Here is a 27,966-nt window from a genome sequence, read left to right as displayed (position 1 = left end):
AATGTGGAGAATGTGATACATTTTGGGCAAAACAAGATGGAGAGGCATCTAAATGGTACTATTCTGAGGGGCGTGCATGAACAGAGGGACTGGGGGTGCATATTCACAAATCCTTGAAGGTGGAGGGGCATTTTGATTAATAAAATCAGAAACAGGAGTAGGCCATAAGGCCCCTCAACCCTGATCATCTGCAATGGGACCTTCATCATCTGGGGGATCATAATTCTTGGCATGGGGGCTAGCGTGAGTTCATGGCTGATCTTCGATCTCAACTCCACTCCTCCGCACTCTTCCCATATCCCTTGATTCCCTTTGTACCCAAAAATCTATCAATCTCAGTCCTGAATATACTTAATATTGATACTGAGTATATTATTTAAACAGAGAGAGACTAGAATGCTGCAGTACAGAGGGATCGGAGCGTCCTGGTACACGAATCACAAAAAGTTAGTATACAGGTACAGCAAGTGATTTGGAAGGCAAATGGAATGTTGTAATTTATTGCAAGAGGAATAGAATATAAAAGCAGGGAAGTTTTGCTACAGCTGTACAAGTCCCTGGTGAGACCACATCTGGAGTATTGTGAAATAAAAACAAGAAATGCTGGAACCACTCAGCAGGTCTGGCAGCATCTGTGGAAAGAGAAACAGAGTTAACGTTTCGGGTCAGTGACCCTTCATCGGAACTGACAAATATTAGAAAAGTCACAGGTTGTAAGCAAGTGAGGTGGGGGTGGGGCAAGAGATAACAAAGGAGGTCGAGATTGGACCGATGAAGGGTCACTGACCCGAAACGTTAACTCTGCTTCTCTTTCCACAGATGCTGCCAGACCTGCTGAGTGGTTCCAGCATTTCTTGTTTTTATTTCAGATTTCCAGCATCCGCAGTATTTTGCTTTTATTCTGGAGTATTGTGTGCAGTTTTGGTCTCCTTACATAAGAAAGGATAAAATTACATTAGCAGTTCAGAGCAGGTTCACTCGACTGATTCGTGGGAAGACAGGGTTATCTGATGAGGAAAGGTTGAACAGGTTAGGCCTATACTGACTGGAGTTGAGAAGAATGAGAGGTGATCTTATTGAAACATATTAAGATCCTGAGGGGACTGGACAGGGTGGATACTGGAAGGATGTTTCCCCTTACTGGTATGTCTGGAACTAGGAGACACAGTTTAACAATAAGGGGTCTCCTATTTAGGACAGAGATGAAGAGAAATTTTTTCTCAGGGTCATTAGACTGTGGAATTCTCTACCACAGAAAGCAGTCGAGGCCACATCATTAAATATATTCAAGAAAGAGTTAGATCTGGTTCTTAGGGCTAATGGGATCAAGGGATACGAGGAGAAAGCGGGAACAGGTTACTGAGTTTGGACGATGAGCCATGATCGTATTGAATGGCGAAGCAGGCTTGAGGGGCCGAATGGCCTACTCCTGCTTCTATTTTTTCTATGTTTCTAATTCGTATGTATGTTCGTACTCACCGACTGAGCATCAACAGATCTCTAGGGTGGTGAAGTCAAAGGATTCACAACCCTCTGAGTGAACAAATGTCTTATCTCAGTCCTAAATGGCTGATCCCTTATCCTGAGATAGTGTCCCCTAGTTCTAAACTCTCCAGTCAGTGGAAACAGTCTCTCAGCATCTACCCTGTCAAACATTCTAAGAATATTATACGTTTCAATGAGATCACCTCTCATTCTTCTAAACTCCAGTGAATATAGGCCCATTTTACTCAATCTCTCTTCATAAAACAACCTTCCCTTCCCAGAAATCAATCTAGTGAACATTCATTGCACCTCCACGAAGACAAAGATTGTCCTTCCTTAGGTAAGGACACCGAAATTCTGCCCATTATTTCAGCTGTTGTCTCAATAAAGCTCAATATAATTGCAGCAAGGCTTCCTTACTCTTATACTTCAATTCCATTGCAATATAGTGTCATATAGACCTCCACCTGCCAAGAATGAGGCATATTAATTTTGTCATATGAACATTGATTTTAAACTGTTGCTGGAGCATGAAAATGGCCAGAAAAACATTTGCATACTAACAGACAGTGCTTGGAGAGACAAAGAGCTATTCTCTGGTCCACTTAACTCAAAATGGACTTTGATCACCAGACATTGAAGGTGAGGAAGCTCACATTCCAGGATGAATGCCAAGATGGCAGAATCCACAAATAGCAGTGGTCAAACCAGCCAGTCACATGACTAACCTGCTGGGCAACCTGGGGGTTTTTGAATTGTGCCACAGGGAAAGGCAGAAGGGTGTTGAAACTGAAGCTGTAACAAGGAAGTCTCTCGCTCTCTCTCTCACTTTCTCCCAAGCCACCGGACTCACGGAAGACACATAAAACCTCAAGAAGGAAAAGACTCGGACCTCGAAATAAGTTGAAGCGTGCACTGGGCCCCAACGAATTGCAAGTCTGATCGGCAACCAGAGCCTTCACAGCAAACTCAAAGGACAGTAAAATAGAAACCCATCTATTGCCTCAAACCTTTCCCCTTTATTCTTTTCTACTTTTCTGTCTCTATCTGCGCGTGTGTTTATCGCGTATGCATGCTAGCATGATCGCGTCGCATATTTATAGTCAGTAAACGGATTCTTTCTTTTGGGCCTCCTTATCTCGAGAGACAATGGATATGCGCCTGGAGGTGGGCAGTGGTTTGTGAAGCAGCGCCTGGAGTGGCTATAAAGGCCAATTCTGGAGTGACAGGCTCTTCCACAGGTGCTGCAGAGAAATTTGTTTGTCGGGGCTGTTGCACAGTTGGCTCTCCCCTTGCGCCTCTGTCTTTTTTCCTGCCAACTACTAAGTCTCTTCGACTCGCCACAATTTAGCCCTGTCTTTATGGCTGCCCGCCAGCTCTGGCGAATGCTGGCAACTGACTCCCACGACTTGTGATCAATGTCACACGATTTCATGTCGCGTTTGCAGACGTCTTTATAGCGGAGACATGGACGGCCGGTGGGTCTGATACCAGTGGCGAGCTCGCTGTACAATGTGTCTTTGGGGATCCTGCCATCTTCCATGTGGCTCACATGGCCAAGCCATCTCAAGCGCCGCTGACTCAGTAGTGTGTATAAGCTGGGGGTGTTGGCCGCTTCAAGGACTTCTGTGTTGGAGATATAGTCCTGCCACCTGATGCCAAGTATTCTCCGAAGGCAGCGAAGATGGAATGAATTGAGACGTCGCTCTTGGCTGGCATACGTTGTCCAGGCCTCGCTGCCGTAGAGCAAGGTACTGAGGACACAGGCCTGATACACTCGGACTTTTGTGTTCCGTGTCAGTGCGCCATTTTCCCAAACTCTCTTGGCCAGTCTGGACATAACAGTGGAAGCCTTACCCATGCGCTTGTTGATTTCTGCATCTAGAGACAGGTTACTGGTGATAGTTGAGCCTAGGTAGGTGAACTCTTGAACCACTTCCAGAGCGTGGTCGCCAATATTGATGGATGGAGCATTTCTGACGTCCTGCCCCATGATGTACGTTTTCTTGAGGCTGATGGTTAGGCCAAATTCATTGCAGGCAGACGCAAACCTGTCGATGAGACTCTGCAGGCACTCTTCAGTGTGAGATGTTAAAGCAGCATCGTCAGCAAAGAGGAGTTCTCTGATGAGGACTTTCCGTACTTTGGACTTCGCTCTTAGACGGGCAAGGTTGAACAACCTGCCCCCTGATCTTGTGTAGAGGAAAATTCCTTCTTCAGAGGATTTGAACGCATGTGAAAGCAGCAGGGAGAAGAAAATCCCAAAAAGTGTGGGTGCGAGAACACAGCCCTGTTTCACACCACTCAGGATAGGAAAGGGCTCTGATGAGGAGCCACCATGTTGAATTGTGCCTTTCATATTGTCATGGAATGAGGTGATGATACTTAGTAGCTTTGGAGGACATCCGATCTTTTCTAGTAGTCTGAAGAGACCACGTCTGCTGACGAGGTCAAAGGCTTTGGTGAGATCAATGATAGCAATGTAGAGGGGCATCTGTTGTTCACGGCATTTCTCCTGTATCTGACGAAGGGAGAACAGCATGTCAATGGTCGATCTCTCTGCACGAAAGCCACACTGTGCCTCAGGGTAGACGCGCTCGGCCAGCTTCTGGAGCCTGTTCAGAGCGACTCGAGCAAAGACTTTCCCCACTATGCTGAGCAGGGAGATTCCACGGTAGTTGTTGCAGTCACCGCGGTCACCTTTGTTTTTATAGAGGGTGATGATGTTGGCATCGCGCATGTCCTGGGGTACTGCTCCCTCGTCCCAGCACAGGCATAGCAGTTCATGTAGTGCTGAGAGTATAGCAGGCTTGGCACTCTTGATTATTTCAGGAGTAATGCTGTCCTTCCCAGGGGCTTTTCCGCTGGCTAGGGAATCAATGGCATCACTGAGTTGGCTGTATTTGGTTGGCTGTATGTCCAGCTCATCCATGACTGGTAGAGGCTGGGCTGCATTGAGGGCAGTCTCAGTGACAACATTCTCCCTGGAGTACAGTTCTAGGTAGTGCTCAACCCAGCGGTCCATCTGTTTGCGTTGGTCAGTGATTATGTCCCCCGATTTAGATTTGAGGGGGGCGATCTTCTTGATGGTTGGCCCAAGAGCTCTCTTCATGCCATCATACATTCCTCTGATGTTTCCGGTGTCTGAGGCCAGCTGAATAAGACTGCATAGGTGTAGCCAGTAGTCGTTTGCGCAACGCCTAGCTGTTCTTTGTGCAGTACTTCTGGCTGCTTTAAGTGCTGCGGATGTTAAATCGCTGGGGGCTTTCTTGTAGTTCAACAGTGCAATGCGCTTAGCGGCTATGACAGGTTCCAGCTCTTCATTATGAGATTGAAACCAGTCTGCATTTCTTTTCGCACTTTTGCCGTAGGTGGTCTAAGCTGACTCATAGATGGCGTCTCTGATGTGGGCCCACTTGGTCTCAGCATCCCCTGTGGGAGTGTTTTGAAGGGCTGTTACAAGTGAATTTAGAAATTTTTGTAACAGCTGTGGATTAGCAATTCTGCTCGTGTTGATGTGCGGGTGGCCCTTCTGCTTGGAATGATGCAACTTCTTTGGTCTGAGTCTAACCTTGCTGCACACCAGGGAGTGGTCGGTGTCGCAGTCCGCACTGTGGAAGCTGCGTGTGATTTGAACACTGTTTAAGGCGGCTCGCCTTGTGACAATGAGGTCCAGCTGGTGCCAACGACGTGATCTTGGGTGCCTCCATGAAACCTGGTGACAGGGTTTAGTGTGAAAGAACGAGTTGGTGATGCAGAGGTTATGATAGGTACACAACTCAAGCAGTCGCTGTCCATTCTCATTCATCCTTCCAACGCCATAGCGCCCAAGGCAGGAGGGCCATGAGTCATGGTCGGCCCCAACCCTGGCATTAAAGTCCCCCAGCAGGAATAGGTGTTCGGTGTTGGGGATGCTGCTAATGATGTTATGGAGTTGTTCATAGAACTGGTCTTTAGCTTCAGGTGGGGAGCAGAGTGTTGGAGCATAGATGCTGAGTAGGTGTACTGGACCAGAGGTGGTGAGCAGTCGGATGGACAGTATGCGTTCCGAGACATTTGAGGGAGGCTCTATCATGCTGAGCAAGGAGTTTCTGATGGCGAAGCCCACTCCATGCTGTCTTGGTTCTTCAGGATCCCTGCCCTGCCAGAAGAAGGTGTAGTCTTGCTCTGCTAGAGAGCCACTCGCGGGGAGGCGAGTCTCCTGAAGTGCTGCAATGTCTACATTGAGTCTACTGAGCTCATTGTTAATGATGGCGGTCTTCCGACAATCGTTGATTTGTGTAAGGTCTTCCGACAGGCCAGGACACATAGTTCTGCCGTTCCAGCTTGCAAAGCGAAGGGCTGGTACCTTCTTTCCTTTTTTCATGTTGTTTGGTGCGGTGTATCAGTCCACCTTTCGGGCAATGACCCTGAGCTCCAAGCACCCATTGAAGCAGGCAGACTGTGGCGGGACAGAACCTTATTGACCGGGGGCTGCCCGGTTTGAGGCGGGCGGTAGCTGTCCAGTGAGGTGCAATGACCTCTCCCACCGACAAAGGCAACCCGTGGCGCCCAGTTTCTACGCCAATTTATCTGGACTTATAACCCGTAACTGCTGCCTTCCGTGTTGTTTTAGTCGCTGTGAGGCAACTATGGAGTGACCTCTCCATGGCGCATGCCTGGGCAAATTTATGGAGGTTGAGAGTTGCCCAGTCGTCAAAACCACCCTCTCGGCCTTGCTGGTGGGGTCCAAAGGAGTGCAAGACACGACGTTTGGCACCAGTATGGCTGCAGGAAACATGCCAAAGGTGACACATGACCGCCTACGGGGTTCCGCTCCGGATTTTCTGTTAGGGTTTACTCCCTTAGCCTTGGTTTCTCCTGAGACGCCCACAAGGCAGTGGGGTTGTTGGGGCCCCTACACAGGTGTAGGATGGTGCCAGTGGGAGGAGGGGATGCAAGGGGGAGGGGTAGAGGGAGGGGGTGGAGGGGAAGGGGGTGCGGGGTGAAGATGGTGCGAGGGGGGAGCGGGCTGGGACTGGGTTGTGAGGGGGTGAGCTGAGAGGGTGGAGCAGGGAAGGGGACGGGGGTGGGGGGGGGGTGGAAGGGGGGTAAAGGGGGGGGAGGGGGGGGGGAAGCTGGTGCAGGTAATAAGCCATTTCCTCAGTGCCCACCATCGACGTCCGGAAAGCTCATCCACGTCCTTCGGGAGGTGAAGCATCATTTGGCAGACTTAGAGATGATTACATTTGCTAAGGGTTTTTTTTGCAGTGGTTTAAATAAAGGCATGCAGCATTGCCGACAGTGCGCTGCAGATGCTCTCCGAGCCATCTCCCGCGGGCGCTTTGAAGTTGCGGCCGGGGGGGCCGTTCGTGGATTTTTTGGGTGTTCGGGGCACCTTTTCTCAGGACTTCTTTCGGGTCCCGCAGTTCCTTCTTCACCTCAATGGACTTACCGCACGCCGTGGCTGCAGACACTCTGGACTGTGAAGACAGCAGGATCGGAGATTGAAGTATCGGCAGCTGTGCTCGTCAGTTTCATCCGGATCAATTTCATTGAGAAAACAAAGAGCAGGTGTGGCTGGGGGAGGGCAGTGGGCCCAGGTAACATACACTAAACTAACTGTTAACTTTTAGATAGGGCTAAAATGAACTGATTTAAAGAGCCAGGATTAGAATGTAAAATTAATAAACTTCAACCTTTCTTGTTTAAACTCTAAGAAAGCCTGTCTGAATTGATTTATTTGCCTTACAATTGGAAAGCAGTGAACAAGGATTCACTCAGGGGGAGCTAAAACACAGTGTTTTTAAAAAAGTTAAATCCTGTTACGGTTAAACCAGGCAAAGGCTGAGAGGGAATCCCTAGACCCCTCTCACCTGGTTGTAACAGAAATCTGGGTGCTACCATCCTGGATTTGACCCACAGACAAACGAGAAATTGGAAGTGGGAAGCCAAATTGTTCCCAATCAAAAAAAAGAGCAAGATTTCAATACAGGTTTTCTTCTGGTTGTGTGTGATTGTATACTAATATGTCTGCAACTGAAGCTAATAGCTCTCCAAGCCAGGGTGAAGTAACTTGGGATAAGTTAAAAGCACTGTCTATGGAGGAGTTGAGGAAAATGGCTGTGCAGTGTGGGATCAGTGTATGTGGCAAGGCTGGGAAGTCTGAACTCCTAAGACTAGTGGTGAACCATTTTTCCCTTGAATCTGAAGAAGCAGAAGCAGGGTTAGAAGTAGACCCAGACAAGGTACTGCTAACAAAGAGACAATTGGAACAGAGGAAACTTGTATTTGGGGAAAGAGAAAAAGAGAGAGACAGAAGAAACAGAAAGGGCAACAGGAGAGAAAGAGCCTTCCAGAAGGAACGTGAAGAAAAAGAGAGAGGAGAGAGAGAACGTTCCAGAAAAATGCAAAGAGAGCGAGCTGAAGTGGCTTGAGTTAACTAGGGGGGGCAACAGAGTAACCCCAGTGAAAGCATGGCCAATATGGAGGAGCGTAATTCAGGGCTGGGTACAGAATTGTTCTACATTTCCCAACTAATCCCAAAATTCAATGAGGGAGACATGGAAGCATTTTTTGTGTCTTTTGAAAAACTGGCAAGGCAGTTAAAGTGGCCAGCTGAGGTTTGGAATCTGCTGTTACAGAGTAAATTAGTAGGAAAAGCCCATGAGGTTTATTCTCTGTTGCCAGATGAGAGTTCATCAAATTATAAACAGACAAAAAATGCTATCCTCGGGGCATTTGAATTAGTACCCGAAACCTATCGCCAAAAGTTTAGAACCCTCAAGAAGCAAGCTGAGCAAACTTATCTGGAGTTTGAAAGAAGTAAGCAGCTGACTTTTGACCAGTGGCTGAGGGCTCTTAAAATACAGCTCAGCTATGAGAAACTCAGAGAAGTAATTCTGTTAGAGGAATTTAAACACTCTCTTCCACTTTTCATAAAGACACATGTAGAGGAACAAAAGGCTCATAGAGCCCGCAGGCAGCAGTCCTAGCCAATGAGTTTGCGCTCATTTATAAGTCGGTTTCCCAGGGGAGAACCTTTCCTAATCACCCCCATAAATCTGAAAAGGACAAAGGGTGGGAAGGTGATAGAAGCCCAAGCAGTCCTGGGAGAGAAAGGAAAGCAGGAGATACTGGAGGCCCTCCTCCAACCAAATAGAAAGGTGCTGTGAGCAAGAGTGAGACCCGAAGACCTGTGTGCTTCCATTGTAATAAAGCAGGGCATTTAAAAGCTGACCGCTGGGAAAGCCAGTAAGGTTAATCAGGGCACACCCACTCAGTGAAGAAGTGAACCTAATGGAAAGCACAGCAGAGCAGTAAGAGTGAGACTCAGGAAGCTTACTACAGCTGCAAGTGCAGGAAAATTTAATAGGATTCCTGAACGTTATCAGTGTTTTGTGTTTGAAGGGAAAGTAACCCCATACCCCTCGAGTGGGGCCAGCAAGCCCATAGTAATTCTCAGGGACACAGGGGCCACTAGATCCCTTTTACTGGGAAAAGGCCTGACCTTTCCCCCAGAGAGTGCAGTGAACACAGAATGGTGGTGAATGGTATTGGAGGGCAGTGTATGCCTGTACCTGTACACCGGGTGCACCTGGAGTGTGACCTAGTTTCAGGACAGTTGACCATGGGATTGTCCCTAGTTTGCCTGTGGACGGGGTTGAACTGCTCCTAGGTAATGATCTGGCAGGGATGAAGGTGGTAGCTTCCCCAGTAGTGAAAGAAAGGCCGCAGGAGGTCAGAGAGACAGGGCCATGGCAGGAGACGGACCCCTGCAGTTTCCCTGAATGTGTAGTGGATCAGGCCATGATCAAACCAGCTCCCCTAGAGGAGATTGAATTGTACTGCAGGCAGATGACCATGAGGTCTGTCTGTCTGAGACTTTTCTTGGAAAGTTTAAAGACCCAGGGAATGAATTAAATGCATCTTCCCTAGCTGAGGCTCAGCGAGCTGACTCAGTACTGAAAGAGTTAGCACAGGCTGCCCAGTCTGAAATTGAAGCAGAGGGAGTCCTTGATTGCTACTATTTAAAGAATGAGGTACTGATGAGGAAATGGAGTTCTCCTCACAGACCTGAGAGCAAGGATTGGACAGTAGTGCCGCAGAGGTACCGGAGAGAAATATTAAAAAGGGCCCACGAGACTGCAGTGGCTGTACATGTCGGTATGCGAAAAACCAAAGCCCGCATAAGACAGCAGTTTGACTGGCCAAAACTCCACAAAGATGTGGTGCAGTACTGCAGGAGTTGCCACATGTGCCAGGTAAAGGGGAAACCCCAACCTACAGTGAAATCTGCACCCCTAAGTCCTATACTGGTGTTTGGAGGACCCTTCAGCAGAGTGCTGGTGAACTGTACGGGACCCCCACCAAGCACAAAAGGGGACAGGCAGGCACAAGGCTGGCAACAGGTTAGAAAGGAATGGGGAAAAAGTGACCAAGAGGGCAGGTTAAAGCAAGTCCGGGAGAAATCCCAAATGAAAACCCCTACTGTCCGGTCAGCCAACCCCGAAATATTTGCAGAGTTAAACACCACATCCTCCTATATAAATGCAGACACTAGAAGCACCCCACCAGAGTGGCTAAAAGCATTTACAGGCACCTGCAGAGACAAAGAAAGTCCTCAAGAGGACAGAGAAATCGTGAGGGTGATGCCTCACCTAGTCAAAGTGCTGCAGGGGAAAACAGCAGAATCTGGACAAATACCTGAAAGCAGGAGTGTCCCAGAGGACAAAGGGAAGATTAACAAAGAATCCTCCCCTACAGTCAGGAAAAAAACGAACCAGCCATCCTCTGAGGTGAAAAGCCCCTGCATGACTCATCTAAGCACTGAGAGTTCAGAGTGGAACCGCCCACTGCTGCTGCCCCTGAACAGAACTCCAACCTAGGGCTAATTAAACCTAACCACCGCCCACCCCCCCACCCCCACCCCGGAGCATGCAGACCTCAACCAGAGCAAAGACCCTGTCAGGCTGGGCCCCCACCTGCCAAGAGACGTATTAATTTCACCACATAGATGGCACAGTGGTGCAGTGGTTAGCACTGCAGCCTCACAGCTCCAGCGACCCAGGTTCAATTCTGGGTACTGCCTGTGTGGAGTTTGCAAGTTCTCCCACTGACTGCGTGGATTTCTGCCAGGTTTCCTCCCACAGCCAAAAACTTGCACGTTGATAGGTAAATTGGCCTTTGTAAATTGCTCCTAGTGTAGGTAGGTGGTAGGAGAATTGTGGGGATGTGGTAGGGAATATGGGATTAATGTAGGATTAGTATAAAAAATGGGTGGTTGATGGTCAGCATAGACTCGGTGGGCCGAAGGGCCTGTTTCAGTGCTGTATCTCTCTATGACATTACTGGGAAGAAGAGAAGGCCTGTTACAAGGGCTGCCAGACACTTGACTGGAAGACATTTGCATATCATTAGGGACATACTTCACTTATCCTAAAATGGACTTTGATCACCAGGTATTGTGTGTAAGAGGAGACATTTCAGGGTCTGCGAGGACAAGGGAATCCACAAACACGGACGTGGTTACACCAGTTGGTCATGTGACTAAGCTACTGGACAAATTGGGAGTTTTTGAATTGTACAGGCAGCTTGAACTGGAGAGAAAGAGACTGTTTGCTCCTGGACGGAGAATACCTCTCCTGTCTGCTCCCATCTCTTTCTCACAAGTCTCTGGACCCACTGAAGACACATGAACCTCAAGAGAGAAAAGTCTCCTACATCGAACAAGGTTTAAGAAGACTACTGGGCCCCAATGACAAGCAAGACTGACCGACAATCAAGGACTCCACAGCAAGCCCGAAGAACAGTAACCAAAACCATCTTCAGATACTGCCTCAAATGTTTCCACTTTATTTCTTCTGCTCTTTTCTGTCCCTATCTTGTCATGATCCTGTAGTTTTTTTTCGGGAATATGCGGTTTGCCTTTAAGGCTTGCAAAGGATCAGTATTGCTTTAAGACCCAGCAAGCGTCAGGAGTTATAGAAAGATGCATTTTCAGTTGCCGTTAGAAACAGCCATTTGGAGACTGCGATTCAAAGGGTGCATTTTCGTTACCATAGATACAGCCACTGGGAGTGAGTAGCAAGCGATACATTTGTTACAATTCAATTTTGAACTGGCTTTTAGTTGAAGACAGTTTGTTCTAACAGAACACACAGACACAGAGGACACAGACAGCTGTGGTGTTTAGCACACCTGAAAAAGAGCTCTCAACCATTTAAACTGAAGGAATAGGAGTTTAGTCTGTTTAATTATTAACTCTCAAAATTCTAAAAAAAAGTCAAGCCAAAACAGAGATCTCTGGTAATTTAAATTGAAGAAAGGGAAATTAGACTGTGACAATATTTTATCCCTCAAAAACTCTAAAGTCAGCTTGATTCCATTGAAAGTGTTTGCAAGTTGTTAATTGTCGAAATTCGCTGGAAAAGGAAAGCATCACCTACTGCTAAAGCTAGACTACAGACAGTTCTACTGTGTAAGAACCTTTTTCCTGCATCGGATGACTGTAAGGAATTCAAGCAACATTCTGCGAGGACTTCAAGCAACATTGGACTGTAAATTTGCAACGACTCTAAATTCTTCTATTTTAAATGTTGTTTATACCTGCATAGTGTTTAAGAATTTAGTTCTTCTAATTAAAGAGTTAATTCGTTGATTTAAAGACACCTGGTTTTGTTAGCCTCATTCGGAGGTTAATAGATGGGACAATTTAGCTGGGTCTTTCTTTAATTTGGGAAGTTTTAAATGATATGTTAGGCGATCTGTGGAGGGACAGGATTGAATTAACAGTGCATATGTCCCACCACAATCAGAATCGTATATTTTGATTGGGGGCTTTGACTGGAGCGGTTGGTTGTAACAATTTACAAGTGTGTTTATCGCATATGCATGCTAGCGTGGGTGCGTCGTGTATCCGTAGGCATTAACCGAATTAGAGTTTAATACATTTCAACCTTTCTTCTTTAAACCTAAGAAAACCTGTTTGGCTGGTTTCTTAGCCTTACAATTGGAAAGCGGTGAACAAGGATTCACAAGGGTGGGGGGGGGGGGGGAGCTAAAAACATGGTGCGCTTAAAAAAATAAAACCCTGTAAGATCAGGTGAAGGCTGAGAGGGAACCCCTAGACCCCTTTCTCACCTGGTCATAACAACCTGTTTAGGCGGTCATGAAAATGTGCAAACTGAAAAAACTGCCCCAAAAACTGCATGTTTATTGGGTTGCCAGAAAGGGCTGTTTAAAGCAGCACGGCCACCAAGAAAAGACAGGCTGTAACAAATGTTAGGGTTCTCAATGAATGAGAGAGATACATGTGTGTGTTCCTGTCCTTGTCTTCTCTCTAGTCTCTTTTCATGAAATGCTCTTTTTAAAAATCGCATTTCATTCCACTGGGTGTGGAGGTGTCATGCAGACCCCCACCTGCCAAGAATGAGGCACATTAATTTTGTCATATGAACATTGACTTTAAACTGTTGCTGGAGCAAAGAAATTGCTTGTTAAACAGATCAGCAGTGGCTGGAAAAACATTTGCATGCTGACAGACAGTGCTTGGAGAGAAAAAGAACTATTTCCTGGTCAACCTAACTCAAAATGGACTGTGATCATCAGACATTGAAGGTGAGGCAGCTCACATTCCAGGATGACTGCTAAGATGGCAGAATCCAACAAACAGAAGTGGTCAAACCAGCTAGTCACATGACTAACCTGTGGGGCAACCTGGGGTTTTTTGAATTGTGCCACAAAGGCAGAAGGGTGTTTGAGCTGGAACCTGGAGCAAGGAAGCCCCTCTCTCTCTCTCACTTTCTCCCAAGCCACCAGACCCACGGGAGACACGTAAACCTCAACAGAGAACCTCGAAACAAGTTGAAGCGTGAACTGGGCCCCAACGAATTGCAAGTCTGATCGGCAACCACAGATTTCACAGCAAATTCAAAGGACAGTAAAATAGAAACCCATCTATTGCCTCAAACTTTTCCCCTTTATTCTTTTCTACTTTTCTGTCTCTATCTGCGAGTGTGTTTATCGCGTATGCATGGTCGCGTCGCATATTCGTAGTCGGTAATCGGATTAGAGTGTAAAATTAATAAACTTCGTCCTTTCTTGTTTAAATTCTAAGAAAACCTGTCTGAATTAATTTCTTTGCCTTACAATTGGAAAGCAGTGAACAAGGATTCACTAAGGGGGAGCTAAAATTCGGTGTTTTAAAAAAAAATTAAACCCTGTTACGGTTAAACCAGGCAAATGCTGAGAGGGAACCCCTAGACCCCTCTCACCTGGTCGTAACAATAGTCTAAAATACCATTTGTCTTCCTAATTGTTTGCTGTACCTGCATGTTAACTTGCAATGATTCATGTTTTGTACAAGGCCCCCCAAATCCTTCTGAATATCAACATTTATTAATCTGTCACCTTTCGAGAATATTATGCTTTTCCATTCTTCCTACCAAATTGGATAATTCCACACTTCCCACATTGGACTTCACCTGACACCTTTTTAACCAATCATTTAACCTGTTATGTCCCTTTGTAGCCTAGTTACGTCCTCCTCACAGCTTACTTTCCCCAACTTGCTTTGTATCATTGGCAAACCTGGATGTATTACACTCAGTCCCTTAATCTAATTATTGATATAAATTGTAAATAGCTGAGGCCCAAGCACTGATCTCTGCGACGCTCCACGAGTTACAATCTGCCGACCTGAAAATGGCCCGTTTATTCCCACTGTCTGCTTTCTGACTGTTAATCAATCCTCAATCCATTTTAATATATTACGCCCAATCACATGAGCCCTAATCTCATAACAACCTCTTGTTTGGCACCTTATCAAATATCTTCTGAAAATCCAAATACACTATATCCACTGACTCCCACCTAGCCACACTGCCAGTTACAACTTCAAAAAACCCGAAACGATTTGTCAAACATGATTTCCTTTTTATAAAATCATGTTGACTCTGTCTAATCATATTGTGATTTTCTAAGTGTCCTGTTACCACATCCCTAATAATAGTTTCTAGCATTTTGCCTACTACTGATGTTAGGCTATTAATTCTCTTTTCCTCCTTTCTTAAATAGTGGGGTTATGTTTGCTATCTTCCAATCTTTGGGAACTGTTCTAGAATCTAGGGAATTCTGGAAGATCAACACTAATGCATCCACCATCTCTGAACTAACTCTTTTAGAACGCTAGGATACAGGTCGTCAGTCAGGCTGAGGAGATTTGTCAGCTTTTAGTTCCATTAATTTCTCCAGTACTATTTCTTTATGCATATTAATTACTTTAAATTCCTCACTCTCATTAGACCCCAAGTTCCCTAGTATTTCCAATATGTTTTTTGTGTCCTCTACTATGAAGACAGATACAAAATATTTGTTTAATGTCTGCTATTTACTTAATCCACATTATAACTTCTCCTATCTCTGCCTCTAGGGGATCCGTGTTTACCTTGATTACTTTTTTTTTTAATATACTCGTAGAAGCTCTTAGCCTGTGTTTTCATGTTTCTAATAATCGACCCCTTATTCTGAGCCTATGCCCCCATGCTCCAGCCCAGGGAAACGACTTCTCAGTGTCTACCCTGTCAAGCCCCTTCAGAATCTTGTATGTTCAATGAGATCACCTCTCATTTTTCTAAACTGGGACACTCCTTCTCATCAAAGGACAACCCTCTCATCCCAGGCACCAATCTAGTGAACCTTCGCTGTACTGCCTCGAATGCAAATATATCCTTCTTTAGGTATGGAGACCAAAACTGTGCACTGTACTCCAGGTGTGGTCTCACCAAAACCTTGTACAATTGTAGCAAGACTTCTTTATTCCTGTACTCCAGTCCCCTTGTATTCACGGTTTAAAAAAATATTCTGCTATTCCACCCTTACTACCAAAGTGAATAATCTCACACTTTCCTACATTATACTCCATCTGCCACCTTGTTGCCCACTCACATAACCTGTCTATACCCCTTTGCCGCCTCTTTGCGTCCTCACAGCTTACATTCTCACCTAGCTTTGTATTGGCAGCAAATTTACTCTTGGTCATTACTCTCGGTATCTTTGTCTAAGTCATTAATATAGATTGTAAATAGCTGAGGCCCCAGCACTGATCCTTGCGGCACTCCACTAGTTACAGCTCCATTGAAAGTGCTCTGTTTATTCCCACTCGGCTTCCTGTCTGTTAACCAATCCTCCATCCATGCTAATAATCCATCCTAACTCCATGAGCCCTCAGCTTGTATATTAACCTTTTGTGTGACACCTTATCGAATGCCTTTTGGAAATCCAGATATACTACATCTAATGGTTCTCCTTTATCTACCCTTAATTACATACTCAAAAAACTCTATAATAAATTTGTCAAACATGATTTCCCTTTTTGTAAAATCATGTTGATTTTGTCTGATCATACTATGATTTTCTAAATGCCATGTTAAGACTCCTTAATAATAGATTCCAACATTTTCCCAACAACTGATGTCAGGCCACCTGGCCTGTAGTTCCCTGCTTACTCTCGCCTTCCTTTCTCGAATAGCAGAATTACATGTTAAAATTTTTTTCATGGGATGTGGGCATCGCTGGCAAGGCCAGCATTTGTTACCCATCCCTAATTGTCCTTGACAACTGAGTGGCTTGCTAGGCCATTTCAGAGGGCATGTAAGAGTTAACCACATTGCTGTGGGTCTAGAGTCACATGTAGGCCAGACCAGGTAAGGACAGCAGATTTCCTTCCCTAAAGGGCATTGGTGAACCAGATGGGTTTTTATGATAATTGATAGTTTCATGGCACCATTACTGAGACAAGCTTTCAATTCCAGATTTTTTATTAATTAATTGAATTTAAATTCCACCAGGTGGGATTTGAACCCGTGTCCCCAGGGTTATTAGGCTGGGCCTCCGGATTACTAGTCCAGTGACATTACCACTATGCCACCGTCTCTCCCCTGTTTGCTCACTTCCAATCCACTGGGACCGTTCTAGTTAGAATATGTGATATTGGAGATTAACACATAAACTGAGGTTCATTGCAGCTGTCAGACTCCTGCAAGTGGATCATGGCTGGGCTGAGCTGAGACTGTGAGCATCCGTAAGCTATTCAGTCACGGGGGGCGTCACAATCCAGCTGATCCATGCTCACCATCGACACACCCACACTCCAGCAGTGGTTGTTGCCAGATGATTAGGACTGGGAACCCAGGCAGATTCTTCATCTCTACAACCACTTAAAGAGGCCTTCAACACTCTCTGAGCTGAGACTGAACCTGAAACTCTCCCCAGGCACAGTACCACACTGGCAGAAAGCCCACGGAGCTGGTAACCTAGATTGGTGCAGGGCAGAGGATAGCATGTTCTATAGAATGCCAGCCAGATACTGAGACACAAAGCCTCTTGTGGTGTCTCTGATTAGGGAAGGAGAAAAGTGCCAGTGAATTATAACCTGCTGTTATAACCTGGTGAGAAAGAGGTCTAGGGTTCCCTTTCAGCCTTCACCTGGTCTTACTGTAACAGGGTTTAATTTTAAACACACCATGTTTTTAGCTCCCCCTTGGTGAATCCTTGTTCACCGCTTTCCAATTATAAGGCAAAGAAACCAACACAAACAGGCTTCCTTAGGTTTAAAGAAGAAAAGTTGAAAGTTATTAAACTTAAACTCTAATTCAGTTAACGCCTACGGATACACGCCGCGCCCACACTAGCATGCATACGTGATACACACATGCAAATAGAGACAGAAAAGAGCAGAAGAAAAATAAAGGGGAAAGGTTTGAGGCAATATCTTAACAGTTGCTGTTATAGTTCTTCGAGCTCACTGTAGAGTCCTTGATTGTAGGTAGATCTTGCTTTTCATTGGGGCCCAGCATTCTTCTTAAACCTTGTTCGCTGTAGGAGACTTTTCTCTCTTGGGGTTCATGTGTCTTCAGTGGATTCAGAGGCTTGTGAGAAAGAGATGGGAGCAGACAGGAGAGAGATCTTCTCAGTCCGGGAGCAAACAGACTTTCTGCCCAAACTGTTTGTACAAATTCAAAAAACTCAGGTTTCCCAGCAGGTTAGTCATGTGACTAGCTTGTTTGACCACGTCTGTTTGTGTATTCAGCCATCTTAGCAGTCAACCTGGAATGCGAGCTCCCCCACCTTCAACGTCTGGTGATCAAAAGTCTACTGTGGGTTGAATGTGTCAGGGAATGGTCCTTTGTCCTTCCAATCACCGTCTGTTAATATGCAAATGTCTTTTCCAGCCATGGCTGATCTGTTTAACAAGTCCTTTCTTCACTCCAGTAACAGTTTAAAATCAATGTTCATGACAAAATTCATGTGTCTCATTCTTGGCAGGTAGGGGTCTAGCATGACATCTGCTCATAATCTTACAGCACAGGAGGCCATTCTCCACAGATGTTGCCTGAGTATTTCCAGCACTTCCTGTTTTTGTTTCAGATTTTCAGCATCTGTAGGTTTTTGCCTTTTACTCATTCATATTATCTAATTTACACATTCATTTATTTTCAAATGAGCCAATTTTACAACTGCCATCGATCCGCGCTCTGGTCATTCTGCAGTTTTTCCACCATTTCTTTCCCATGCCTACTCCTTTCCAAGCTCATTCTGTCCATCTCCTGCTCTCCTCAGCCCCTCTCCACTCAATTCCTCACCAGTCAACGAATCCCCTCAACCCACTGACCCATCATTCCCTGACCCCCTGACCCATCACTCCCTGAACCCCGACCCACTGACCTTATACTCTCTGACCCCCAACCCACTGACCCTACACTACCTGACCCCTGACACATTGAGCCAACACTCCCTGACTCCTGACCCCCCAACCCACTGATCCATCACTCCCTGATTCGCGACCCATTGATCCATCACTCCCTGACCCACTAACCCATCACTCCCTGACTCCCTACTCACTGACCCATCACTCCCTGACTCCTGATCCACTGACCCATAACTCCCTGACCCCCGACTCACTGACACATCACACCCTGACCCCGACCCACTGATCTAACACTCTCTGATCCCCTGACCCCCGACTCACTGACCCAATACTCCCTGACCCCTGCAACCCACAGACCCAGACTCACTTATACACCACTCCCTGACCCACTCACCCTTTGCTCTCTGATCCAGAAACCTATTGCTCCCTAAACTCTGCAGCTATCACTCCCGGATCCCCATGACTGATTGCTCACTGTCCCACTCACCCGTCACTCATTGACCCCCGACCCACTGTCCCAACACTCCTGGACCCCCGACCCACTGACCCAACACTCCCAGACCCCAATGACTGATTGCTCACTGTCCCACTCACCCGTCACTCATTGACCTCCGACCCACTGTCCCAACACTCCTGGACCCCCGACCCACTGACCCAACACTCCCGGACCCCAATGACTGATTGCTCGCTGTCCCACTCACCCATCACTCCTTGATCCCTGACTCTCACCCATTGCTCCCAGCAATGGGATGGCAGGGGAGGATCTTGCTGCAACTGGTTGGTGGGATTCGGTGGGGGAAGTCCCAGTTTAAGAAAGGCCAAGACTCTCTTGTGAGCCTCCAGAAGAGTGGAACTCCCTCATCCATCCTGGCCCACAGGGAAAGCTGAAAACTGTACTCTCGGATCTGGCCCAGGATCCGGCTCCAGGATTTGGGCTCCAGGTTTGACTAGAGCTGAAGTGACCCTCTCCCCGCTCTGTTACGTCTGAATGGTAATTTTCTTTGGTACACTGACTGGAGATCTGAATCTATATATTTTTTTAAAGTCATTTTGAAAGAGAGAAGCTGTCAGCAAAGTCATCCTTTCAGTTTAAGATGATCACTTAATTTGAAACACTGTATCCTGCACTGCTTTGCTTGTGAGGAGAGAGACTAAATGTCTGTCAATATGCCAGCAAGAGCCAAGACCCGAGAAGTTAAAGGAACTAGATGTTCTCTCAGCAAGCAGAGAAATACTGCTAACTGCTATGTTTAAATCAGAGTGACTGTCATGTGACAAACCCCTCCCCATCTGTGGTTTTAAGGTGCTGTTTTCTCTGTAGCAAAGGAGAAGCAACCGGACTCTGACAGGAGCAGATCCTAAGTGGGGGTCCCTCTCTCTCTCTACATTCCAGCTTGAAAGCTTTCAAATTTTGCCTGTTGACTGAACACCTTTGCACTGCAGCTACAATCAGAAACCCCGTTGGAGGAAATCATCTGCATCATTACCTTCAAGAGACTCATCGAACTAGTTATTTATTTATTTAGAGATACAGCACTGAAACAGCCCCTTCGGCCCACTGAGTTTGTGCCGACCATCAACCACCCTTTTATACTAATCCTACATTAATCCCATATTCCCTACCACATCTCCACCATTCTCCTACCACCTACCTACACTAGGGGCAATTTACAATGGCCAATTTACCTATCAACCTGCAAGTCTTTGGCTGTGGAAGGAAACCGGAGCACCCAGCGGAAACCCACGCGGTCACAGGGAGAACTTGCAAACTCCGCACAGGCAGGACTGAACCCGGGTCGCTGGAGCTGTGAGGCTGCAGTGCTAACCACTGTGCCACCCCCACTGTGCCGCCCTAGCTAGAAGCCAGCCAAATCACCGAACTTCACAGACTGTATACCTTTTTATGGACTCTAACTCAACCAATCTACCTTTCCCCACACTGTAACCTATTTGTGTGTGTGTAAACCTCTAGTGTGTGTGTGTGTGTGAGAGTGGAAGTTGGTGCATTGTTTATTATTTTATTTGTTTGATTTCGGTACAATAAAGTTAACCTCTTTCTTTGTTAACTCAAGAAAACCTATCCGATTGGTTCTGGTTATGATCTTAGTAAGTAGGTAATCAAACACCTACTGAATTGGTCAGTACGTCCACTTTAAGAAAGAACTAAACCTGTTGTGGTCAAAAGAGGGAAGCCCTTCGACCCCTCCTCACTTGACTGTAACACCTCCCCGCTCAGGCCTCTGGTTGAATTTACAGGACCCAATTTGCATATTTAAACTGGACAAACATCTTTCCTGTGGGTGTCCAGCTCAAAAGAGCAGGCTATTGTGGGAACATGGCAGGATGGGGGTTACTGACACTTGTTATTCTAACTGTTCCAATTGCTCAGTTTCTGATCAGGTGTCCTGTGATAAGCCATGTTTAAAAATTGGCCTCACAGCGTCCTGACTCTCCTGCACATTAACTACCGTCATGTGGCTGTGTCTCAATTTCCTGGTGTAATCACTAGGATCCCAGTTTATGGAGCTGCACCGAGAACAACCTCTCTCCAATAAAGTCTTGGATGTCAGCTACCTATATGAGAATGAAAGTGTCTGTTACTGTGCCTGGTCTAGCTTAATAAAGGCAAATCTCTTGGAGCCCAGGTTAGTCCCCATTCCTAATTAAACCAGGTCAGTGAGGCGTCGCTACATCTGCTGACCTGAGGTTCCCTGGTCTCTCACCGCCTGCTGTTACAGGTAGCCAGACATGTCAACAGATGGTTATGCTATGAGTCAGCCAATGATGCAACATGAAGACATTTCAATCCCCTTAATCCCCAAGAAAGAGAGCAGGAAGGTGCGCTACTGTTAGTAATGAGCAGCTGCAGCAGACAGGCTAGAAGCACAGGGACACACAGCGAGGTGACACAGTGAGAGCATTAGTGACTTTGCTCGATGAGCAGAAGCTACCTTCTCATGCTCCTCTTTGCTCAAACTCAATGCAATCTGCAGCTGGATTTCTTCATCAGACTCTGTGCTTGGCTGCTACAAGGTATTAAAAGCTGGCGTTAGCAAGTAGATCATTGACTCAACACTGGAACACACGCTAACTTCTGAGCAACCCTCACATACGCCTGGTGGGGTTGCCAACTTGGCTTTGACATATTCCTGGAGGTTTTATCACATGACCTCCTGCCTCCAATTATCCCACCCACACACTCCCACCATTAGTTGCCTGACATGTCCATCCTCGTGGAATCCCCGCCTTCCCGCACCAATTGGAAAATGAGTAGAATCTTTGTTACCTGATTGGATGATTCAAACAGCCATTATCCCTGTCCAAAAGTTTTATAACTAATAAATGTGTTCAAATAATCCAAAAAACACAACTTCTGTGTTTTCCCCCAGCTGTGCCCAGGAGATTAAAGCTGGGAGACTCCAGAGCAATGCTAACCGTAAGTTTCCTCTGCATGACCATGGTTATTTATTCTCTCTTTTCCCACTCCTCCACCTTTCCAGACAGGGAATGGGGTGCAGAGATTTGTACAAACCTCACCCAGGAGACTATTCTTCATGTGGGCCTCCACAGCGAGTGGCACATGCTATTTGGCCATGGATAGCATCACAGCGGAGACTTCTCATCTTGTTATAGAGAGGTACAGCACTGAAACAGGCCCTTTGGCCCACTGAGTCTGTGCCAAACAACAACCACCCATTTATCCTACATCAATCCCATATTCCCTACCACCTACCTACACTAGAGGCAATTTACAATGGCCAATTTACCTATCAACCTGCAAGTCTTTGGCTGTGGGAGGAAACCGGAACACCTGACGGAAACCCACGCAGACACAGGGAGAACTTGCAAACTCCACACAGGCAGTACCCAGAATTGAACCCGGGTCGCTGGAGCTGTGAGGCTGCGGTGCTAACCACTGCGCCACTGTGCCGCCCAAATGTTCACACACCAGCATTTCCAGCAGGGTTCACTGGCCACTGATAGTGGCTTGGCCCTGGCTGACTTTCCCCTCCATCACCAGGAGTACTGAGACACCCTGACTGGGCATTGAACCCAGGAACTGCAGGCCCCGTTTACACACTTATAGATTAGCATTTACCAACTGAGCCAGTGGTCAGCAGTTAGTCATGTGTGTGAAGATGAGAGTATTATAGTACATTCAAAGAGGCAGAAGATAAATAATAATACTGCACTGTCCACAAGAATGAAAGATAATCACAGCTCCACTCACTTGTACCTGCCCTGGGAGTGTTTGATGGGGACAGTGTAGAGTAGGATTGTCCAACCTTTTCGCGTGGGGGGGCCACATTACAATGTTTGTCTTACATGGGCAGGGGGGTGGCGGGGGAGGGGGAATGAGACAATTTCGGAAAGATAAAGGCATTAAAATTTATCTTACTATTAATCAATGCAACAACAAAGCTGCATTTTTCTGAAGAAGCTTTAAATGAGAAGATTAATTTATTGACTTACTTTGTGGTCACTATGTTGGACACTGATTTTGTGAGATACCTGGCATTTTTTGCTTGTACAAGTAGTCAATGTTTGCCTGAACGCTTGCTGTTCCAGATCGATTTCCATCTGTCAGGAGTGATCTTGATCACTCTCTTCTCTGTACCCCCTCTCTCTCTGTTCTCTCTCTCTCTCTACCCCATCTCTCTCTCTCTCTCAACCCCCCCTCTCTGCCCCCTGTCTCTCTCTCTTTCTGCCCCCCCTCTCTCTTTCTGCCCCCCCCTCTCTTTTGCTGCCCCCTCTCTCTCTCTGCCCCCCCCCTCTCTCTCTCTCTCTCTCTCCCCCCTCTCTCTCTCTCTGCCCCCCCTCTCTCTCTCTGCCCCCCTCTCTCTCTCTCTCTGCCCCCCCCTCTCTCTCTCTCTGCCCCCCCTCTCTTTTGCTGCCCCCCCCCTTTTGCTGCCCCCCCTCTCTCTCTCTGCCCACTCTCTCTCTCTCTCTCTCTGCCCCACTCTCTCTCTCTCTCTCTCTCTCTCTGCCCACTCTCTCTCTCTCTCTCTCTGCCCCACTCTCTCTCTCTCTCTCTCTGCCCACTCTCTCTGCCCACTCTCTCTCTCTCTCTCTGCCCACTCTCTCTCTCTCTCTCTCTCTGCCCACTCTCTCTCTCTCTCTCTCTCTCTGCCCACTCTCTCTCTCTCTGCCCACTCTCTCTCTGCCCACTCTCTCTCTCTCTCTCTCTCTCTCTCTGCCCACTCTCTCTCTCTCTCTGTGCCCACTCTCTCTCTCTGCCCTCTCTCTCTCTCTGCTCACTCTCTCTCTCTCTCTGCCCACTCTCTCTCTCTCTCTGCCCCACTCTCTCTCTCTCTCTCTGCCCACTCTCTCTCTCTCTCTTTGCCTCTCTGCCTCTCTCTTTGCCTCTCTGCCTCTCTCTGCCCACTCTCTCCCTGCCCTCTACCTCTCTCTCTGCCTCCCTCTCCCACTCCCTCTGCCTCCCTCTCCCACTCCCTCTGCCTCCCTCTCTCTCTCTCTGCCTCCTCTCTCTCTCTCTCTCTCTGCCCCCTCTCTCTCTCTCTCTCCCTACCCCCTCTCTCTCTCTCTCTCTCTCTACCCCCCCTCTCTCTCTCTCTCTGCCCCCCCTCTCTCTCTCTCTCTCTCTCTGCCCCCTCTCTCTCTCTCTCCCTCCCCCCTCCCTCTCTCTCTCTCTCTCTCTCTCCCTCCCCCCCCCCTCTCTCTCTCTCTCTCTCCCTCCCCCCCTCCCTCTCTCTCTCTCCCTCCCCCCCCTCTCTCTCTCTCTCTCTCTCCCTCCCCCCCTCCCTCTCTCTCTCTCCCTCCCCCCCTCCCTCTCTCTCCCTCTCCCTCCCCCCTCTATCTCTCTCTCTCTCTCTCTCTCCCTCCCCCCTCTCTCTCTGCCCTCCCTCCCCCCCTCTCTCTCTGCCCTCCCTCCCCCCCCTCTGACAGTTGCAGACAGCGGGAGCGCTCAGCAGATGGCTGATAAGATTTTTTAACATTTCAAATCAGTTTCACAGCTGACAAACCTTGACATCGGGAACAACATTTACTGAACTTCGGACAGATTAGGGGTTTTAAAAGGTCGCCAGAAAACTTCTAATCGGTCTGAAGTTCAGAAACTGCTGATCCTGATGTCAGGATCTGTCAGCTGTGAAATTGACTTGTGATCTTTTTTAAAAGCCGGTCTGACAATGCGGAATTTCTCATCTCCAGTCACGAACCCCTGGGGAGGATGAGGAACGGCCCCGGGTACAGTTCACACCCACGGGCTGGATGGAAACATTTGGCGGGCTGGATCCTGGCCTGTGGGCCATATGTTGGACAATCCTGGAGTTTTTTTTTATTCGTTCATGGGATGTGGGCATCGCTGGCAAAACCAGCATTTATTGCCCGTCCCTAATTGCCCTCGAGAAGGTGGTGGTGAGCTGCCTTCTTGAACCGCTGCAGTCCATGTGAGGTAGGTACACCCACAGTGCTGTTAGGAAGGGAGTTCCAGGATTTTGACCCAGCGACAGTGAAGGAACGGCGATATAGTTCCAAGTCAGGATGGTGTGTGACTTGGAGGGGAACTTGCAGGTGGTGGTGTTCCCATGTATTTGCTGCCCTTGTCCTTCTAGTTGGTAGAGGTCGCGGGTATGGAAGGTGCTGTCTAAGGAGCCTTGGTGCATTGCTGCAGTGCATCTTGTAGATGGTACACACTGCTGCCACTGTGCGTCGGTGGTGGAGGGAGTGACTGTTTGTGGATGGTGTGCCAATCAGCGGGCTGATTTGTCCTGGATGGTGTTGAGCTTCTTGAGTGTTGTTGGAGCTGCACCCATCCAGGTAAGTGGAGAGTATTCCATCACACTCCTGACTTGTGCCTTGTAGATGGTGGACAGGCTTTGGGGAGTCAGAAGGTGAGTTACTCGCCTCAGGATTCCTAGCCTCTGACCTGCTCTTGTAACCACGGTATTTATATGGCTACTCCAGTTCAGTTTTCGGTCAATGGTAGCCCCTAGGATGTTGATAATGGAGGATTCAGCGATGATAATGCCATTGAATGTCAAGGGGAGGTGGTTAGATTCTCTCTTGTTGGAGATGGTCATTGCCTGGCACTTGTGTGGCACGAATGTTACTTGCCACTTATCAGCCCAAGCCTGGATATTGTCCAGGTCTTGTTGGCATTTCTACAAGGACTGCTTCAGTATCTGAGGAGTCGCGAATGGTGCTGAACTTTGTGCAATCATCAGCGAACATCCCTACTTCTGACCTGATGATTGAAGGAAGGTCATTGATGAAGCAGCTGAAGATGGTTGGGCCGAGGACACTACCCTGAGGAACTCCTGCAGTGATGTCCTGGAGCTCAGATGATTGACCTCCAACAACCACAACCATCTTCCTTTGCGCTAGGTCTGACTCCAGCCAGTGGAGAGTTTTCCCTGATTCCCATTGACTTTGTTTTGCTAGGGCTCCTTGATGCCATACTCGGTCAAATATAGAGGGAGCTTTACTCTGTATCTAGCCAGGAGGGTTTAATGCTGACACCGGATGCCTGATAATGAAAGTATTCATTACCACCACGTCTATCCTCTACTGCAGATCAAAATATGAACAAACATTTTTGAATTGTACTGTAAAATCTCAAAAATCCTTGTACTTTCGACATCTGAGTTTGAGGTTGTTTGTGGGATATCAGAGAATGCAGTCACCTGCTTCAATCTAACGCAGGCTGTCATTCCATTTCTGAACAGCAAGGATGCATATGGCTGATTGGATCTGTGGATGATTCTCGAGGCGGTCTGCATTTTAAGGGCTAGCACTGACATATGTGTCTACATTTAGTCAGCAGGTGGCACTCAGCTGCAGTTCTGACCAGAGAGTGCCAGCTCTCTCTCACCGACTGGACAGTGTCAACTCTCTCTGGACAGTGCCAGCTCTCTCTAGCTGACCGGACAGTGCCAGCTCTCTCGCACCGACTGGACAGTGTCAGCTCTCTCTGGACAGTGCCAGCTCTCTCTTGCCGACCGGACAGTGTCAGCTCACTCTGGACAGTGCCAGCTCTCTCTAGCTGACGCGGACAGCGCCAGCTCTCTCTCGCTGACCGGACAGGGCCAGCTCTCTCTCGCTGACCGGACAGTGCCAGCTCTCTCTAGCTGACCGGACAGGGCCAGCTCTCTCTAGCTGACCGGACAGTGCCAGCTCTCTCTAGCTGACCGGACAGTGCCAGCTCTCTCTAGCTGACCGGACAGGGCCAGACCTCTCTCGCTGACCGGACAGGGCCAGCTCTCTCTAGCTGACCGGACAGTGCCAGCTCTCTCGAGCTGACCAGACAGTGTCAGCTCTCTCTGGACAGTGCCAGCTCTCTCTTGCCGACCGGACAGTGGCAGCTCACTCTGGACAGTGCCAGCTCTCTCTAGCTGACCGGACAGTGCCAGCTCTCTCGAGCTGACCAGACAGTGCCAGCTCTCTCTAGCTGACCGGACAGTGTCAGCTCTCTCTGGACAGTGCCAGCTCTCTCTAGCTGACCGGACAGTGTCAGCTCTCTCTGGACAGTGCCAGCTCTCTCTAGCTGACCGGACAGGGCCAGATCTCTCTAGCTGACCGGACAGGGCCAGCTCTCTCTAGCTGACCAGACAGTGCCAGCTCTCTCTAGCTGACCGGACAGTGTCAGCTCTCTCTAGCTGACTGGACTGTGCCATCTCTCTCCAGCTGACTCATCAGTGCCAGCTCTCTCTAGCTGACCGGACAGGGCCAGATCTCTCTAGCTGACCGGACAGTGCCAGCTCTCTCTAGCTGACCGGACAGTGTCAGCTCTCTCTAGCTGACCGGACAGGGCCAGATCTCTCTAGCTGACCGGACAGGGCCAGATCTCTCTAGCTGTCCGGACAGTGTCAGCTCTCTCTAGCTGACCGGACTGTGTCAGCTCCCTCTAGCTGACCGGACAGTGTCAGCTCTCTCTAGCTGACCGGACAGTGCCATCTCTCTCTAGCTGACCGGACAGGGCCAGCTCTCAATCGCTGACCAGACAGGGCCAGCTCTCTCTAGCTGACCGGACAGTGCCAGCTCTCTCTAGCTGACCAGACAGTGCCAGCTCTCTCTAGCTGACCAAAAAGTGCCAGCTCTCTCTAGCTGACCGGACAGTGCCAGCTCTCTCTAGCTGACCAGACAGTGCCAGCTCTCTCTAGCTGACCGGACAGGGCCAGCTCTCTCTAGCTGACCAGACAGTGCCAGCTCTCTCTAGCTGACCGGACATGGCCAGCTCTCTCTAGCTGACCGGACAGTGCCAGCTCTCTTTAGCTGATCGGACAGGGCCAGCTCTCTCTAGCTGTCCGGACAGGGCCAGCTCTCTCTAGCTGACCAGACAGTGCCAGCTCTCTCTAGCTGACTCATCAGTGCCAGCTCTCTCTAGCTGACCAGACAGTGCCAGCTCTCTCTAGCTGACTCATCAGTGCCAGCTCTCTCTAGCTGACCGGACAGTGCCAGCTCTCTCTAGCTGACCGGACAGGGCCAGCTCTCTCTAGCTGTCCGGACAGGGCCAGCTCTCTCTAGCTGACCAGACAGTGCCAGCTCTCTCTAGCTGACTCATCAGTGCCAGCTCTCTCTAGCTGACCAGACAGTGCCAGCTCTCTCTAGCTGACCAGACAGTGCCAGCTCTCTCTAGCTGACTCATCAGTGCCAGGCTCTCTCTCGCTGACCAGACAGTGTCAGCTCTCTCTAGCTGACCGGACAGTGCCAGCTCTCTCTAGCTGACCGGACAGGGCCAGATCTCTCTAGCTGACCGGACAGAGCCAGCTCTCTCTAGCTGACTCATCAGTGCCAGATCTCTCTAGCTGACTGGACTGTGCCAGCTCTCTCTA

General features: G+C 48.1%; 1 protein-coding gene across 10 annotated transcripts in view; it reads right to left on the bottom strand.

Moving 5' to 3' along the window:
* The window catches only part of LOC137384172 (epsin-2-like), a 292,528-nt gene that overhangs the window by 65,393 nt on the left and 199,169 nt on the right, over positions 1–27,966 (bottom strand). For 9 of the 10 annotated variants that reach the window (XM_068057790.1, XM_068057792.1, XM_068057795.1 and 6 more), the window contains one exon: positions 21,124–21,198. The exons of the other annotated variant lie outside the window; for it this stretch is intronic. In XM_068057790.1, the coding sequence (XP_067913891.1) occupies positions 21,124–21,198 (75 nt within the window). The remainder of the gene's footprint in view (positions 1–21,123; positions 21,199–27,966) is intronic. 10 annotated transcript variants of the gene reach the window in all.

This window comes from Heterodontus francisci, chromosome 26, assembly GCF_036365525.1.
Source record: "Heterodontus francisci isolate sHetFra1 chromosome 26, sHetFra1.hap1, whole genome shotgun sequence".
Taxonomy (NCBI): Eukaryota; Metazoa; Chordata; class Chondrichthyes; order Heterodontiformes; family Heterodontidae; genus Heterodontus; species Heterodontus francisci.
This window is presented reverse-complemented; position numbering and strand designations above follow the sequence as displayed.